The following is a 17,244-nucleotide window of genomic DNA, read 5'->3' on the forward strand; positions in this document are numbered from 1 at the left end:
TGTTTATTACTAGATAGAAGAATTCAATTTAACAAGATCAAAATTCCAAAAAACACAGCTAAAATACCTTTAAGACAACAGATATCTTTATTTTTAGTGCCTTTTTGAACATCTAAAGATGAAGGTTCTGCTTGTGTTGTATCTTTCAAACTGAGAAACACCTGATGTAATTACAAGTGGCTCAGTTCTTTGTCTTGAGCAGAAATCAATCCCTTGAATAGCAGAGCAGCAATAAATGTCCTCTTATTTGCTATTCCAAAGTGGATTTCCCTCCTTGGGCATTGTCACTTTTTGCCTTCAGTGGGAATTGGTTCTCAGGATCACAGATTGAGCAATGAGGCACCTTGTGCTGGGAGGGAATGATCTCAATTCATGCAGAGTTTGGGTCACTTGATAGAAGGACTGGGATATTCACAGATGGAAAATAACCCTGGAGAATGGCCCCTGATGCTGAGAGGCCTCTAATAAACACAAAATACAGGAGGATTTCAATGGGATTCCAAATGAGATTGGCTTTGAAGTGCCTTCAATGAGGTGGTGAATTTTTATTGCTTTTATTAATGCTGCATCCCTAAGAATTATTTCACTCTTTCTGTGCATTCCATTGACTCTTCAGTTTGCAAAGCAGGAGAATTGGGGCTTTTAAAATGATGATAATACAGCATTGTTGATAAATAGTGCTGGAGTTTGGACACAAGAATGAAGAGCCCTAGGTGGAAAGCTCAAATTTACACATTTTCTCTGAATATTTGGGTATGAGGCAACTGAGGTGCAAATTTCTTCTCTCTGGCTTGGTTTTGGATTTCAGTGGTGAATTTTTGGAAGGGCAGTACTTCCTTATGTTTTGCTTTGTTTTACATCATGTTTGGTTTAAAAATGCATCAAATATTGGCTCACTGTGCTTAGCAATAACTTTTCTTTACCCTTCTGTTGTTTAATCCAGGAATTGAAAAGTATTTCTGTAAAATCATCATTGATACCAATTCTGAACACGGTAAAAAATGGCAAAAATATTTATGGTTTGCTACAATAGCAGTGTAAGAACAAAGATGGAAGTAGAACACAGTCCTAAATCAGTTTGCTGTCAGTTTTTTCCCTGAATTTTACAGGATAACGGTCCTCTTGCTCTGTTTCATCCACTTTGGCTCATGTGGAGCAGTCTGCTTCTTTCAGTTTAGTGAAAAACTCCATATTTGACATATGACTGAAACATCAGAAGCTGTCAGCCACGGTTAGAGACAATATTTGAATTGCTACAAATACCTGGCAGCAGTACAGATAGTCTTTAAAATGTTTGATCTCCTTGGATTGTGTTGGCTGACTGAAAAGCATGGATGGAGTTTCAGGAATAAGTCATGCCTCTCTTTCATTCCCAGTGACACACAGAGATGTAATTCAGATTTTTTTCAGCGTCTCTTTTTCCTTTGAACCACGGTTGGATGGAAACATGAGGCTTTTCTGCCTGTTGCTAATCACTAGAATAGTCATGAGTGTATTTTAATTTTTATTTGCAAGGAAATCAAGTCTTCAGAGTCTGTTGTTTTGAAGCTGAGCTAACCAGATGGTTCACTGGGAGTTTGGTGAGAAGTGGCTGCTTTTCTTTAGTGCTGATATTGTACAAGGATGGGTTGGAGCAACCCGGGCTGGGAGCAACCTGGGCTGGTGGAATGGGTTGGAATAAGGTGATCTTGGAAGTCTCTTCCACCCCAAATCAGGCTGGGATTCTGTAATTGTTCATTTCTGCTCACTTGGTGCAAGTGTGTGATTTTTCTGCCCTTGTTTTGGGGTAGGATCATAAAATAAATCAGGCTGGAAGAACCCGGGGTCCTCTCGAGTGAGTGGTGACTCAGAATTTCCCTCCTGCTGCTTCTGCCCCATGGGCCCTGTCCCTTCATGGGGTCTGAAGGACCTTGCAGATGGAGGAGGCTCGGGAGAGCTTCTCTGTCTCCATGCTGGGAAGTTCTCAAACCCCAGCTGGACGCAGCCCTGGGGATGCAACTTCTGGGGTCTCTCTGGGTGTGTCTGCTCTCCCTACATCATTCACCTCCTCCTCCAGTGTCCCACGACCTAGAGGGGCTGCCCAGGGGGATTTGGAGTCCCCATCCCTGGAGGTGTCCAAGGAATGCCTGGAGGTGGCACTCAGAGCTCTGGGCTGGGGACAAGGTGGGGATTGGGCACAGCTGGGACTGGATGATCTTGGAGGGCTTTTCCAGCCTGAGGGATTCTGAGGTTTTCCTTGTTCAGCTTTTTATTCTGGCATAGGAGAAGCTCTTGTTGGTGAGGGTGATGGCTCAGGGTTTAGCTTTTATATTTTTCACATTCTGTGCTGTTTTAGTGTGTGGGTCTGGGCTTCATATTATGGGATGGTGAGCTCTGTGCACAGAGCAGGGAGACAAAACAATTCCTGCTCCAGCTGGGCACCAAGGACAAATGACCCAAATCTCAGCCCAAGAGCACAAACCCCGTGGGCTGGAGAGAGAAAAACAAGCAGGGTGGGACTGCAGGGGCTGAAGCTGGAATGGGACAATGAACTGCAAGATGCAAATGGAGCAGAACTGATCCCAGGGAGAGACCCCGGGAGCGCTGGTGCATTTTGGGGCCATTTTGGTTCATCTTGGGTGCAGCCCTGGCTGGGCTCTGGTGCTGCCCAAGGTGCATCCATGGAGGAGATCCTTGGAATGAATCCCTGCTTTATTCTGGGACTCTGCCCAGCCTCTGCCCTAGCTCAGCCTCCACAGGGCATCAGGAGCAACAACCTCAATGAATTTCTGCCTTGGTGGAGAGTGACTTTCCTGTGGGTTTTCCTGTGCATGTTCCCATGACTCACATTTGGATTGGAATCTGTAACTCTTTTCTTGGCATTTGTACATTTCTGTTTTTCTCCTTTGGTCTATAATGAGATTCAGTAAATGAAGCTTCTTGTCACATCTTCTGTTCTACACTAGATCTTTACTTGTTCATAAATTCAATTTTTTAATTTTCTCCATTAGCCTCCTCCTCTCAATGTGATCTTTTTTATCTGCTCGACTCACTCTTTTAGGACTTCATTATTTTTAGAAAATGTACTGTAGCACATTTAGTGGTAATTACAAAAGCTTGTTTTAATTACACTTGTCAAAGACTCCGTTTTATGATGCATTATTGGTGCTGCCATTTCCAATTCCTAACAATTCTCCACCTTCACAAGTGGAAATGAACATCCCTCTTTTCAAGTGATGTGTCCACATGATTTTTTTGTGCTTAGGGATGATTTTGTGTGTACTGATAATTTAAAAGGAATTCTTTGAGGGGGAAGGGACCAGCATCAGTTCCCAAGAATATCCATAAGTTCCTGGTGTTGCCTGTTCAGTATGATGAGTGTATTTATATGCTGAAACAGAAGGTTAAAAATTAAAACTGGGGCATTAAATGTGGAAATTGGGAATTATTTTTCTTGGGACACACCATGCAGTGGAAGAGGAGAGTAGTTTTTCTGATCATAATAATTTATGCAAATAATGAAGCTTTATCTGATTTTATCTGTGCAAACGTGGAGGCACAGGGCCGTACCTGGGTGAGTGGGAGAGGAATTCAGTGGATGTCAGATCCCTGGAAACATCCAAGGTCAGGCTGCACAGGGCTCTGAGCAGCCTGATGGAGTTGAAGATGTCTCTGCTTGTGCAGGGGTTTGGGAGATGATCCTTAAGGTCCCTTCCAGCCCAAACCACGATTTATGAAATGCCCAAAAACTGTTTTACAATGTGACACTCACAGCCTGGACCTGAATTCCCAGCTCTGGAATTCACACCTAGCTCTAACCCGTGACTATGCTCATCCAGCAAACCTCAGGCTGGAAAAGACATGGAAAACCTCCAACAACGTGGTGGAGGAAGATCATGTTGTTTTGAGAGGATGATGTTTTGAGAAGATCATGTTTGGAGAAGATCACGTTTTGAGAGGATCATATTTGGAGAAGATGGTGCTTTTGAGAAGATCGTGTTTTGAGAAGATCATGTTTTGAGAGGATCATATTTGGAGAAGATGGTGCTTTTGAGAAGATCGTGTTTTGAGAAGATCACGTTTTGAGAGGATCATATTTGGAGAAGATGGTGCTTTTGAGAAGATCATGATTTGAGAAGATCATGTTTTGAGAGGATCATATTTGGAGAAGATGGTGCTTTTGAGAAGATCATGATTTGAGAAGATCATGTTTTGAGAGGATCATATTTGGAGAAGATGGTGCTTTTGAGAAGATCGTGTTTTGAGAAGATCACGTTTTGAGAGGATCATATTTGGAGAAGATGGTGCTTTTGAGAACATCATGATTTGAGAGGATGATGTTTTGAGAAGACAGTATTTTGAGAAGATCATGTTTTGAGAAGATCATGAAGATGATGTTTTGAGATCTCTCTTGTTCCCACCCATCCTGAGCTGCCAGCAGATCTCCTGTGGGATGGTGCTTAGGGAGCTGCCACCACTTCCTTTTAAACTTTAATCCATTCATTTTTCCTTCAAGCTCATCCCAAGACCTGCAGACACTCCATGTGGGCTTTCCCAGGAGAGGAGCCCTCATTGCTGTGGTCAGCATTTCCTTTGGAAAATCTTCCCTCACAAACCTGATGTGACAGGAGCTCTTCCAGCCCTCAGCCCCAAAGCTGGGTCTGGAATCCTTGGATGTGCCTTGGGAGGTCACCAGTCCCTTGGTGTCCACCTGCCCCATCCCCTGATGTTTGGTGAGATGAGCCTGAGGCAAGATCTTCAAGGGACTTTCACCTGGCTGATGTTAATTTATAAATTCAAACTGCAGTCTTCTTTTGAGGCAGATTGTTCTTTTCCCAGAAAAACCCAAACTGGAGACATCTCAGCAGTTCCACTGTGAATTTTTGGGATATTAATGAATTTGGAGTTTGGACTCTGTGCTGAGGGGCAGCTCCAAACCTGGGACTGCCAAAGGCTTCAGGAGCTGAGTCTGAAATCTGCCTACAAACCTGCATGCAACCACCTGATAATGTTTTTTTTTTTTATCTTCACCTTAAAAATAGCCATTTATGACCACACACACTTGGAATCTTGTTGCATCCAGCAGTAGATTCCTTTTTTTAATTTTAAAATTTAATTATTAAACATAAGTTTTCAACTGTTCCTCTGTTCTCCCTCACAGAGGACAAAATAAATGCTTTTTTGTTGTATCCAGTGTGAGAAGAGCTTGGTTTTGTCCCAGATGGCTCTGCTGGTACCCTGCAGTCAGGTACAAGGTGATTCCTGGAATTTTTTTGTAGGGAAGAAATCCATTTTTCCAGAGATGGCACCTCCTACCAGAGCTGTCCAAATCCAGGTGCTACCTTTGAAAACAAAACCCAGGTTGGCCTTCAAATCTTGGTCCAATTTCTCCGTGATTGTGAAGAACCTGTATTCAGTATTAGTGATCTGGTTTGGGTATTAAATTTGGGTGGTTTTTCTTTAGAAAACACCCAAGCAAAGGTTTTGTCTGTCAGACCTTTTCATGAAGAAACAACCAACCTGTTCCAGTACCTCATTTACACCTGAAGTGCAGCACTCAGCTAATTGAAAACATGGCTGTTCTTAATTATTTTCTTGCAGCTCATTGACATTCACAAGGATCTTGTTGCTGCAGCCCCATAAATATAATATTACTTTACAGGTTTTTATTTTGGCACTCAGTTCTCCTCTGTTGGCATATTTATAGTCTCCTGTATAAATGAATAATTTTATTTATTATTAATTCATTTGAACTTTGCTGTGTCTGCGTTGCTGTACAAGTGTTAGGGGTGGAAGAAACTCTTTTTTGCTGATTTTCTTACCTGCCAACCAAATCTTCCAGTTACTTTCACAACACAGGGAAGCAAGCCTTTGGATAAACAGATTATTTAGTATTTTATACACTATATATTATATACATATATACATATATATATATATATATATATATATATATATATATATATATATATATATACACCCACTATATATACTATATATATATACACCCACTATATATACTATATTATATAGAAAATATATACTATAAATATATTTTTTTTTATATATATATATATATACTATAAATATACTATAGTATATTTATCAGTGACAGATCACCACAGTGAGCAGTGTCACTGCAGAGCAGTAAAATCCAGCTGGTTTGATGATTAATTATTTTGGGAGGTCCCAGGGAACCAAAGCTGAAAATCAACCCAACTTTCCCAAGTTAATCAAATTTCCAGAGCAAAATCATCCATTTGGAGGGATATCCTTGGAATAAATGGAATACTGTGATCAGGGAACACAGCAAGACAGAGGAAAAGGATTAAGCTCAGCTTAAATCCTGGAGGATAAGGATGGGTTTTGTCTCTTCTGTCGTTTCCGTGCCCTTGACCTGTTGTGCTTTACACCCTGCAAAGCTGTGCCCTCGTGAATTGTCAGAAATGAGGTGAGTGAATCCAGTCAGGAGGTTCTCCCCTAGGTTTTATTCCATCCCATTGCCTTTCCAAAGTCAGTTTTAGTTCCAGCTCTTGGATAGAATCATGGGGAACGCGGTTGGAATGTAAGAACTAAACATTAACTGAGTTCTCTTGAGCTTTATGGAATATTCAGTATATGTTTTCTTTGTCATTAGCCTGTTTTGAACATCAGGAATATTCTGGAGATCTTCTGTGCTTTGGGGATCAGGGGATGGTCAAACATGGAATATTGGCAATGGGTACCCATGGAGATGCCTTGCAGATATGGAATATGAGATCTGGAATTTGAGATACGAAATATGAGATCTGGAATGTGAGATACGGAATATGAGATATGGAACATGAGATATGGGATGTTAGATCTGGAATATGAGATATGGAATGTTAGATATGGAATGTGAGATATGGAATGTGAGATATGGGATATTTGATATGGAATGTAAGATATGGAATATTAGATATGGAATGTTAGATCTGGAATATGAGATATAGAATGTGAGATATGGAATATGATATCTGGAATATGAGATAGGGAATGTTAGATCTGTATAATGACCAATGGCATATTAGAGGTGGAATAAGAGATGTGGAAAATGAGATCTGGAATGTTAGATCTGGAATATGAGATGTAGAATATTAAATCTGGACTATGAGATCTGGAATGTTAGATCTGGAATATGGTATATGGAATATGAGATATGGAATGTGAGATATGGAATATTAGCTCTGGAACATGAGCTATGGAATATTAGATCTGGAATGTTCGATCTGGAATGTGAGATATGGAATATTTGATATGGAATGTAAGATAGGAAATACTAGATATGGAATGTTAGATCTGGAATATGAGATTTAGAATATTAGATATGGAATGTTTCTAATATTCCATAGCTATTCCATAGCTCATATTCCATAGCTATTCCATAGCTCATATTTCATAACTCATATTTCATATCTCATTAGAAAATGAGATATGAAATATGAGCTATGGAATATTAGATCTGGAATATGAGATCTGGAATATGAGGTGTTCTGGCACAAGTTTCTAGAGAGGCTGTGGCTGTCCCTGGATCCCTGGAAGTGTCCAAGGCCAGATTGGACAGGACTTGGAGCAGCCTGGGATGGTGGAAGGTGTTGGGGTTGGAATGAGATGATTTTTCAGGTCCCTTCCAACCCAAACCATTCCATGAATCCATATTTGGGAGAGGATGACCTTGGGGGGACACAAAACCTGCAGTGAATTTTAGAGGTTCTATAACCGCTGGATCTGGGGCGTCATCAGAGATTGTCTGTAAGGAGAAACAAACTGTGACCAATACAGAACATGGGAATTTGGCTGTGGAATAATTCATGGGATGAGCTCTGGAAAAGCTGTAATTAATGAGGCAAGGCTGATTTAAATGCTGGGGGACAGGGCACGTGCTCCATGGAATTCTGAGAGGCTGGCAGAGTTTAATTCATCCAAAATATGTTTTTTTAGAGTATTCTTGAGGAAGTTGCACAAAAAACCCCAGCAATTTCCAAGTAGTTTTCTGCATTTTTCCAGGTACACCTGAAATGCATGTGGTGGAGTTTTTTTGCATTCTTTCTGTTCACGATGATAAAATAAATTTAATTTGAATTTTAACATTTTTTTACATGCTTCAGGACATAGAAGCAAAGGTAAGGAATTGAATGAGGAAACAAGGAAAATCCAAACTTTTTAATGTATTCCTTGGGTGTTTGCTAAAAAACCCAAAAGATTTGTCTTGACAAAGGGAATCAAATCTTGTATCTGTACAATCTGTGGTGTAATTGTTGTAATGCCCTTTATTAGATGATTATTAGTCACTAAGATATTTTATTAAAAAATGCTGAACCTGGAAAGTATTTGCACTGATAATTTAGGTGTTAAATCCTTCCTAGCTTGTTAAAAATCACTTGTCTGCTATTTACACTGCAGGACTTAGAGCTTTATATATATTTAATAAATTCCTCTGTGCATGTGTGCTTTTAAAATGTATTTTCTAATTTTTAATGAGTCCCCTTAATCCTGGAAAATGGGAAATACTGCAGATGAAAAGCCAAAACCATCAATTTGCTGGGAGCAGTATCTCTTAAAAGAACACTCAGGTCATATTGGGATTGAAAAGATAAATATTTTAAATTATTCTGTATTATTTTAGATTATTGGACATGGGAGTGATCCCGTGGTATTAGTGAATACTTCAACCACTCTGGGAGTTTCCAGAGGAGTGATTCCTAATTAAACAGGACAGGAGAGTTTTGGATGCACTTTTTAGCAAATATATAAAAGGATTTTGTTTTCCCAAATATCCACCTGTTTAGAATTAGGTTTTATTAAATTCAGAAGTGATTTGCCAAGTTAATTCAAATTAAAACCAAAAATAAATCCCAGCCTGGTGTATTCTGGTGATGGTTCCAAATCCATTTGGGCAAACTTGGGCAGAGCTGTTGAGGAGGGGAGGAAAAAGCCCAGAACTATGGATAATATCCTTGATATTTTCAATATTTTTATTATTCTGTTCCTTTTTTTTAGGCCAGGCAGCTGGAAGAGAAGGACAGGGAGCTGAAGAAACACGATGCTTACTACAAAGAGCAGCTGGCTCGGCTGGAAGAGAGGGTAAAACCTTTTTTTTCCCCTTTAATGAACATTTTTCCCCTTTTTTTTCCCCTTTCTGTTCATTTCTGCTCCTGGTTATATTTACAAGATGACTTTTTTAAGGAGAGAAAGATTAAAATTCTGGCCAGAAGGGTTATTTTTGTATTGCTGCTGCTGTTTCTGGCTTAATATTGACAAGGTGGAAGGTTTGATGGGAGAATATTTGTTTTCTTTCCTAACAAAGTTCTCACATTTGCCGTGGGATTTCATCTGTCACAGTAATTACAGACAGAAAAATGAAATAATGAGGTTATTTTATCCCAACGCTGATGAAGAGCCAGTGGAAATGAAGAAGTGTCACCAAGTAAAATAATTTAAGTTAAAATAACAACAAAAAAAAAAGTGAAGTGTGAAGGGACATAGCGAATTTCTGCTTTCAGTGGGTGGAATTAGTGATTCCTCCATCAGTACACGGAGAGTTTAATTTTAATTCCAAGTTTATGCCGTGTTTAAAAGGCACTTCTGTGTCTTTATCTCATCACAGACTTGAAATTAAACTGTAGAGAGCAGCTTGGGAAGCTGTGGGACTTGCTTACAGTGGCTTAACATATTGCTGTTAACATTCCTATTCTTTACAGGGTATTATTTTATAGGATGTTAATTTCAAATAATTACTGCTGTCATCATTTCCTGGCTCCCAGGTTGGTTGTAACCTCCAGCTTGAATACATTTGCCTCCTTTACCCCTCTGCCTTCTTCCTGAGCTTATCTATTGGTGATTAATTCCGATTTTTTTGTGTTAGTTGGTTGTGAAAATTGCTAACAAGATTCATATTCATTGATACAGCTTAGCAGGCCAGAAGAAAACTCCTTGTTTTTCTGGATTAGGAGGAAGAACATGTTGCATAAATTATCAGGGTGTGTAATTGGTCTTAATGAATATTTTAAATCAAGGGTACATCCGATACCGTGTCGGTGTTTTGTCCTCTCTTTGTGAAGATGACATTAATGAAGTCCCATGTTCTTGGCAATGAAAAAGAGCTTGAAAGGATGGGGAAAATCACTTTAATGATTCTAAATCAGTGCATTATTTAAACATATATTAAAAATATTTAATATATTTTAATTAAAAATTAAGATCCTGCATTAAAAAACTTCACAGGACACTTTCCTTTTTCTCCCATAACTGGCTTGGTGTTAGAGGAAAAACCTTCAGTGGGATTTTATCCAAACTGGATTTTTCTGGGGTCTTAGTGTGGAATAATTCATGGCAAAGGGTGTCTGATAAACCATGGGTCTTGGACAGCTTTTTCTTTCACCTTTTTTCACCTTTTACATCTTTTTAGATGTTTTTCTTGGTTGTTTTTCACATTCATGTAGGTCATTGGCACAGTGGCTTCACTTGCTCCTGTTGGTGAAGACTCCAGTGTGTGTAAATACATTTTTGTGCTGTGCAAGGGAGATAATGAACTTTAAATAACTTCATTTGAGTTCTGCTGGAGTGCCACCCCCAGGGGATGTGAAATAGGAAATTCTGCCATCTCTTGGTTTCTCTGCTTGGTTTGGAAATCCCTGAATTCTTGTTTTATACCATGGGTGATGTTTGCTCTGCATTCAGAGTGGAGTTTCTGTGCTTCCAAGCCTTCTCTTTTCATTCTGACTCCTATTTGTGAGGTAAAATCCTCTGCTTTTCCAAGTTGTCATCCACTTTGTCATCAAGGTAAATTTTCATCTCTCTCCTACACAAAAAAAGTGCTGTTCCAGCTCTGAGAGGAGTGAATTCTGTGTTCTAAATCTGACTTGGAATTTCTTCAGAGAGGTGGAGATTTCAGAGTGAAAACCTGGACAAGCAGAGGGGTCACAGCTCCTGCAATTCCACCTTCCCTCATGGGGTCACCTGGGAGCCTCTGTGCTGGGAGTTTTGAAAATTGGGATGGAAATAGGTGTGGAAATGACAGAGCATGAAAAGAGGCTGGTTTGTTGTTCCTGAGCTTGTCCTGATTTCAGTGGAAGGTGCACAGAGACAGAGCATGGGCTGCTCAGCAGAATTGGAATTTTGGAACAGGAGGTGGGGTGGGAGCAAGTGGAGCTCGGAGAATTCGTGTCAGGATGAAGAAATGTTCAATCTGAGTCTGTCACCTGTGACAAAGAATGCTAATTACAATCTCAGATCATTCCCACATCAAATAAGCACACTTTAAAAACACTTCAGTTATACCTATGTGGTATTTCTGGCTGTTGCATCATGGAGTGTCAGAGCTCATCTCGATGATTAATTGGCTTTTTGATTATTTAGCCTTTTCAATTAGAAGCATCATATTTGTGTTCTTCAGTGCTGCTGAAAAAACAATGCAGACGTTGATAATAAAAGGAGATGACAACAGAACAGATTAGTGTCAGCACAGTGTGCTCCTTATGGAGAAAATTATCCATATTCAGTGCCAGATGAAGCCTGTCAATTATAAAATATTTCAGTGACTGAGGGAAGATGCTCAACCTTTACAGGGTATTAATACAGGACAAAATAACTGTGCACAAGTGACAGCTGCGATAGTAAAACATCAACAATTCTATTCTCAGGGGGAATAACTGTTCATAAATTTGGTTTATGTGCTAAAAATCTTTTGATACTTCCCCAAAACCCAGCAATTCCCCGACCAGCTGCCAGTGTTTCTAGGTCAAAGATAGCACATAAGCTATTAGTTATTACATGCTCCACAGCAGCAGAGCAAGAGCAGAGAGTTGAACAAAGCAGTTAAAGAACAACCTTGCCCTGCTCTGCATCTGACTGGGGTGTGCAGCTGTGATTTAGGTGCTCACACATGGGGCTTGGAAGGGAATTTGTCTCTGTTTTTCATTGTCTACCCACAGGAGGAAAGTGGTTCTTGACTGCAGTAAAACCCAGACATAAAACAGTGCTGAAGTCACTGAGTTTTTGTGCCCCACACTGTGTTAATTATTTTACTTACAAGTGCAAGGTCCTGCACAGGGGTCAGGGCAGTCTGTTGGGAAGGATGAAAGTTTGACAAGAAAGTCTCACAGATATGGATGCTTAGCAGAAAGATTTTTAAATGTGGAGTCTGATGAAGGAATAGAGATGGAAGCAAGTTTTGATATAGAAGAAAAGAATTGCTGATAACCAAGGAGGCAAAGGGTGTGTTAGTTAGAAGGGGTTTTATGGCTTAGAGCAAAGGATAAACCCACCCCAAACAAGAAGATGTTTTTACCAAGCACAAAGAGAGCACAGGCAAACAAGGCAGCAAATGGTGCAAGTAGGAAAAAAGTCTCAGAATTTTTCACTGCAAGAAAACTGAAAAACAACTTCTAGCTTAAACTGTAATGCACTAACTTGGAGTGATTGGAGAACAGTAACATGAATATGGTAATTACAGTAGTTATGACAGGCTGTAGATAACAGTTCAGGTATAGATTGGTTCTACTGCATGAAGATGCTCAGCAAAGAAAAGTCTCTAATGCACTGTAACCAAAACCAAAGGGTCTGCAGGGCTGCCTGCAGCTGGAGCTGAGAGCTGTGGGCACAGCTCTGTCACCCACAGCCCTGGGCTGCTGTGACACCTTGGATACAATAAACTGCATTTTGGATGCAATAAACTGCATTTTGGATACAATAAACTGCATTTTGGAGAGCCCCTGGCGTCCCACATCTCTCATTCAGGGTCTTATAGCAGTCCAAGCACAAATCCAGGCTGCGGGGAGAAAAGGATGGAGAGCAGCCCTGGGGGAAGGACTTGGGGACTTTGGTGAAGGAGAAGCTGGACATGCCCTGGCCATGGGCATTGGGACCCAGAACCCCCTGTGGGCAGCATGGGAGGGGTGGATTGTGTCCCTGTGCCCCACTCAGGTGAGACCCCACCTGCAGAGCTGCCCCAGCCCTGGGGACAACAGCAGCAGCACCTGGAGCTGCTGGAGAGAGCCCAGAGGAACCCATGGAGCTGCTCCAGGGCTGGAGCCAGGCTGGGAGAGCTGGGAATGTTCCCCTGGAGAAGGGAAGGCTCCAGGGAGAGCTTCCAGCACATTGCAGGCCTGAAGGGGCTCCAGGAGAGCTGCAGAGGGACTGGGGCCAAGGCCTGCAGGGACAGCACCCAGGGAATGGCTCCCAGTGCCAGAGGGCAGCCAGGGATGGGATCTTGGCAATGAGGAATTCCTGGCTGGGCTGGGATTGCCAGAGCAGCTGGGGCTGCCCCTGCGTCCCTGCAATGCCCAAGGCCAGGCTGGACACTGGGGCTGGAGCAGCCTGGGACAGTGGGAGGTGTCCCTGCCATGGCAGGGGTAGCACTGAGTGATCCTGGTGGTCTTTCCTAACCCAAGCCATTCTGTGACTCTCTAAGGAGAAATTTATTTTTTTTTTTTTTAATAAAGAGTGAAATCAGAGCCCTTTTTCAAGGGAGGCCATTCCTACCCTGTGTGGCACATGCATCTCTGTCTGTCCTTACTCATGCACTTCCCTGTAGCTGAAGCTGTTCCATTTCTGGTGTTTATAGGGAAAATTGTTGATATCTTCACTCACTTGTGTGGCAGTCACATTTTCTGGAAAAATCCCTTTGCCCAGGATTCTTCTCCTGGGAAGCTGAGAAGCCTCAGAGAAAAAGGAAAACAATATGATCTGATTTGCTTCTCCTGTGTTTTGCTGCTTTGGAATGTGGTTGGAGATTGTTTATCCAACAGGTGATTGTTTCATTGGTTTCATGGGAATTGTTTTGACTCATTGGCCAATCAGGGCCAAGCTGTGTCAGGGCTCTGGAAGGAGTCAGGAGTTTTCATTATTATCTTTTAGCCTTCTGTCTGTATCCTTTCTCTATTCTTTAGTATAGTTTAGTTTAGCATTCTTTCATATAATATAGTATCATAAAATAATAAATTAGCCTTGTGAGAACATGGAGTCAGATTCATCATTCCTTCTTATGTCTGGGGACAGCCCAAATACAATACTCTTTGCCCTCTAATTCCAGTGGAGAGGTGCAGTATTTTTGCCTGGTTTCAGTGCCAGTCCCAGAGTCCATAGACTTTATTCATGACCAGCTCTACATCTCCAGTGGCCCCTTTGCTGTGCAGCTTCCATTCCCCATCATCCCTTGCAAACAATCTCCATGCAGAGCAGCTGCCATCTCAGCTTTCCTTCACCCCTTTGCTTTTTGCTTTACAACATTTTTTATGAAGAGCACACGACCCTCTCCTGCTTCTTGCTGTAGTTTTGGCATCACACAGACACTCAGTGAGCTGTGTGTGCTCCTGCTCTGCCTCTGAGACTGATGGGGCTCCCCAGTTCCAATTTCCTCCAGCAAACCCAGCTATTTTCATGTTGCACTGCTTCCTAATGCTAATATGCATCATTAGGAGAATCCTGCCCCAAGTCATGGGAGCAGAAGGAAATTAATTTTAATACCCTGCTGTATGACACAACTACTTAGTTTATCAGTGTGAATGAGCAAGATATGGATCCCCATATTAATCATAATATTTTCCACTGGAGCCAAATTTCTCTGCTCCAAGAAATACTTTTAAGTGTTGAGCAGTTTGGTGTGAAGGTGGTTTTGGGGTGAGGTAATAGGATTATCCTGGAGCAGGAATCTGAGGGGTGGCTGAGGGAGCTGGGAAAGGGGCTCAGACTGGAGAAAAGGGAGCTCAGCCTGGAAAAAAGGGGCTGAGCCTGGAGCAAAGGAGGCTCAGGGGGCCCTGGTGGCTCTGCACAAGTCCCTGCCAGGAGGGCACAGCCGGGGGGGTCGGGCTGTGCTCCAGGGAACAGGGACAGGAGCAGAGGGAACGGCCTCAGGCTGGGCCAGGGGAGGTTTGGAAATTGGGAAATTCCTTTCCTAAAAGGGCTCTCCAGCCCTGGCACAGGTGGAGTTCCAGTCCCTGGAGGGATTTAGACAACTTGAAGATGTGACACTCGGGGACATGGCTTGCTAGTAGCCTTGATGATCTCAGAGGGCTTTCCAACCTGAACAATTCCACAATTCTGCCATTCTGTGGGAATTTGGAGGTTTCAGTGTTACCTTGGATTCAGCACACATTTAACAGCCTAGGACTCACTGCTCTGGCAGTCTCAGCCCATTCCACAGCCCCCACACAGTCTTGTGGTGGCTTTTGTGTGGGGACACTCGTGCCCCACAGAGGGCTCAGTGCCAGATCCCAGCCTGGGAATGCAGACATTGAGTTCAGGTAATGTTGATCCACTTCTCTGCACCCGTTTTTCCCCTGCCTTAAACGTTGAGGAAGGATTTGCAAATCCCAAGCTCTGCACTTAATTTGGGGATTCTGCTTTCCATGGAGGCTGTCAAGGAGCATTAAACTTAAGGTAAGATGAGCACACAGAGCACAAAGCTCTGAGCTGATGGCACATTCTATCCCAGGTGTTAAATGGTATTATCCATCCTGCTTGCTACAGTAAATAGGATTTTGCTATTATGATGTGTCAGGATTTTCAGAGAAATCAAATTTACTAGACACTAAACTGCCATCCTCACTGCTGAGCAGCTTTATTCTGGGATCTTGTATTCATCCTAATCCTGTTGGTAGGAAATGCTTATACCAATTGTGTGGGGAAATTATAACTTAATGATCTCTTCCTTTTTCTATTCAAGGCTTAGGATGGCCCAACATGCTCTGAAGTGATAGCCCCAGTGCTGAGCTGAGGAGCTGATCTGCAGCTTCCCAGCCAGGAATTGGCTTTTGCTCATCAGCACAAGTGCTCAGGTGCCAGCAATGCCAGCCCCACATTTGTTCAGATGCTTCAGAGCCTTGTTTACCTTTTCAGATCTCAACAACTCAATACTCAGAAGCTGTTTGCTGGGCTTTTTGTAAAGTGGAGTTTGCAAGATGGTGATAACAGAGGGGGGACTGGTACACAGCAGGATAATAACCACAAACACTTTCATTCCCTACAAGGTAATTTAGCAATTTAAAGAATTTTTTTTTTTCATTTCTATTTGTGTTCAGTCATCAGTGTGTTTACTCTTTGTGATCTCACGTGGCTGTAGCAGGGAGAATTCCATGAGCAGAGGATGATTCTACTCTCACCTCTCAGAGTGTTTAGAAGTCTGTGTTTGCCAGAGCAAACATGTTTACTCTCCCCACATTTATGTGCATTCCTTCACACGTTCCAAAGCCAACTAGCAGGGATGTAGGTGCATGTTTGGAGACTTGAGGCTGCATCCAGCCAAGTAGGAAATTATTTTGGCTGATGAGCACTTAGGGAAGAGGCAGGGACAGCTCAACAAACCTGGTGTTCTCGTTCCCATGAAAGCATGGAATTACTCCAATATTCCCTAAATATCCGTGGTTTGAAAGAAAATAGGTCCATCATTCCCACTCTGCTCCTATTTTTGAGATTCTCTTGGTATTAGTTTCCTGTTTCTGTTTGCCTGGCTCTATTTCCCTTTCTGTATCAAATAAATAAATGTATATATGCACCCACACACACAGAGTCAATACTTTAACTCTATTTCCAAGCACTTTTCCAATAGAAGCAATAAAATACATTACAGCTTCCATGTGATGAATTCCACTGACTGCCATATCATCTCATTGTTAATGAATTGTGTTATTTCTGTGAAGTTAGTGGGGCCTTTTCCTTTTTAAATGGATATTCAGCTGCCACTGTGACTTCTTGCAGCTCTCCCAAATTGCTGCAGTGGGAGACCTGAGGAGAAAATCAAGATATATTAATTTCTCATTTTGTGCTTGGGCCAAGAGACTTTTCTATGTCTCAGCTCATGTGCTGCACCAGGGAGATAAAAGTAGGAGTTCATCAGACTTTCCCAGTGCTTTGTATTTTCCACATTGCTCCTGAAAAACCACCCTTTTTAGCACTGACCAGAACGTAATGTTTTTGTCAGTTTAGCATAATAAAGCTGTCAACCCACCCAGTGATCTTGCCAACATTAGAAAATTCCTCTTTTCAGATTTCATTCTGTTTAGGGGACAGAGCTTTTGTTGAATTGCTTCTTGCCTGGCAGGTTGAGATTAGGAAACTTGCTACCAATTACAATATCTGAAACCTCCACCTGATTGACAGCCCGGGCTGGAGTGTTGGATTTAATGCTCTGCCTCCGTATCTTGCCCAGCCACAATCATTATTCTGAACAATTGGGTCTCAGCCTTGATTTCATTTTTTTCCTCCTCATAATCTTCTATTTACCCTTTCTGACTAAATAGCTAAGAT

The 17,244-nt window shown here is 41.8% G+C and overlaps 1 protein-coding gene across 2 annotated transcripts in view; it reads left to right on the plus strand.

Annotated features, from left to right (window-relative positions):
• Positions 1-17,244, plus strand: part of CHCHD3 (coiled-coil-helix-coiled-coil-helix domain containing 3) — a 144,785-nt gene that overhangs the window by 76,150 nt on the left and 51,391 nt on the right. Inside the window, exons 5-6 of one of the 2 annotated variants that reach the window (XM_036401498.2) lie at positions 8,109-8,123; positions 9,001-9,084. In XM_036401498.2, the coding sequence (XP_036257391.1) occupies positions 8,109-8,123; positions 9,001-9,084 (99 nt within the window). The remainder of the gene's footprint in view (positions 1-8,108; positions 8,124-9,000; positions 9,085-17,244) is intronic. The other variant, XM_036401499.2, reaches the window with a different exon arrangement.

This window comes from Molothrus ater, chromosome 5 (genome assembly GCF_012460135.2).
Source record: "Molothrus ater isolate BHLD 08-10-18 breed brown headed cowbird chromosome 5, BPBGC_Mater_1.1, whole genome shotgun sequence".
In the NCBI taxonomy this organism is placed as follows: domain Eukaryota; kingdom Metazoa; phylum Chordata; class Aves; order Passeriformes; family Icteridae; genus Molothrus; species Molothrus ater.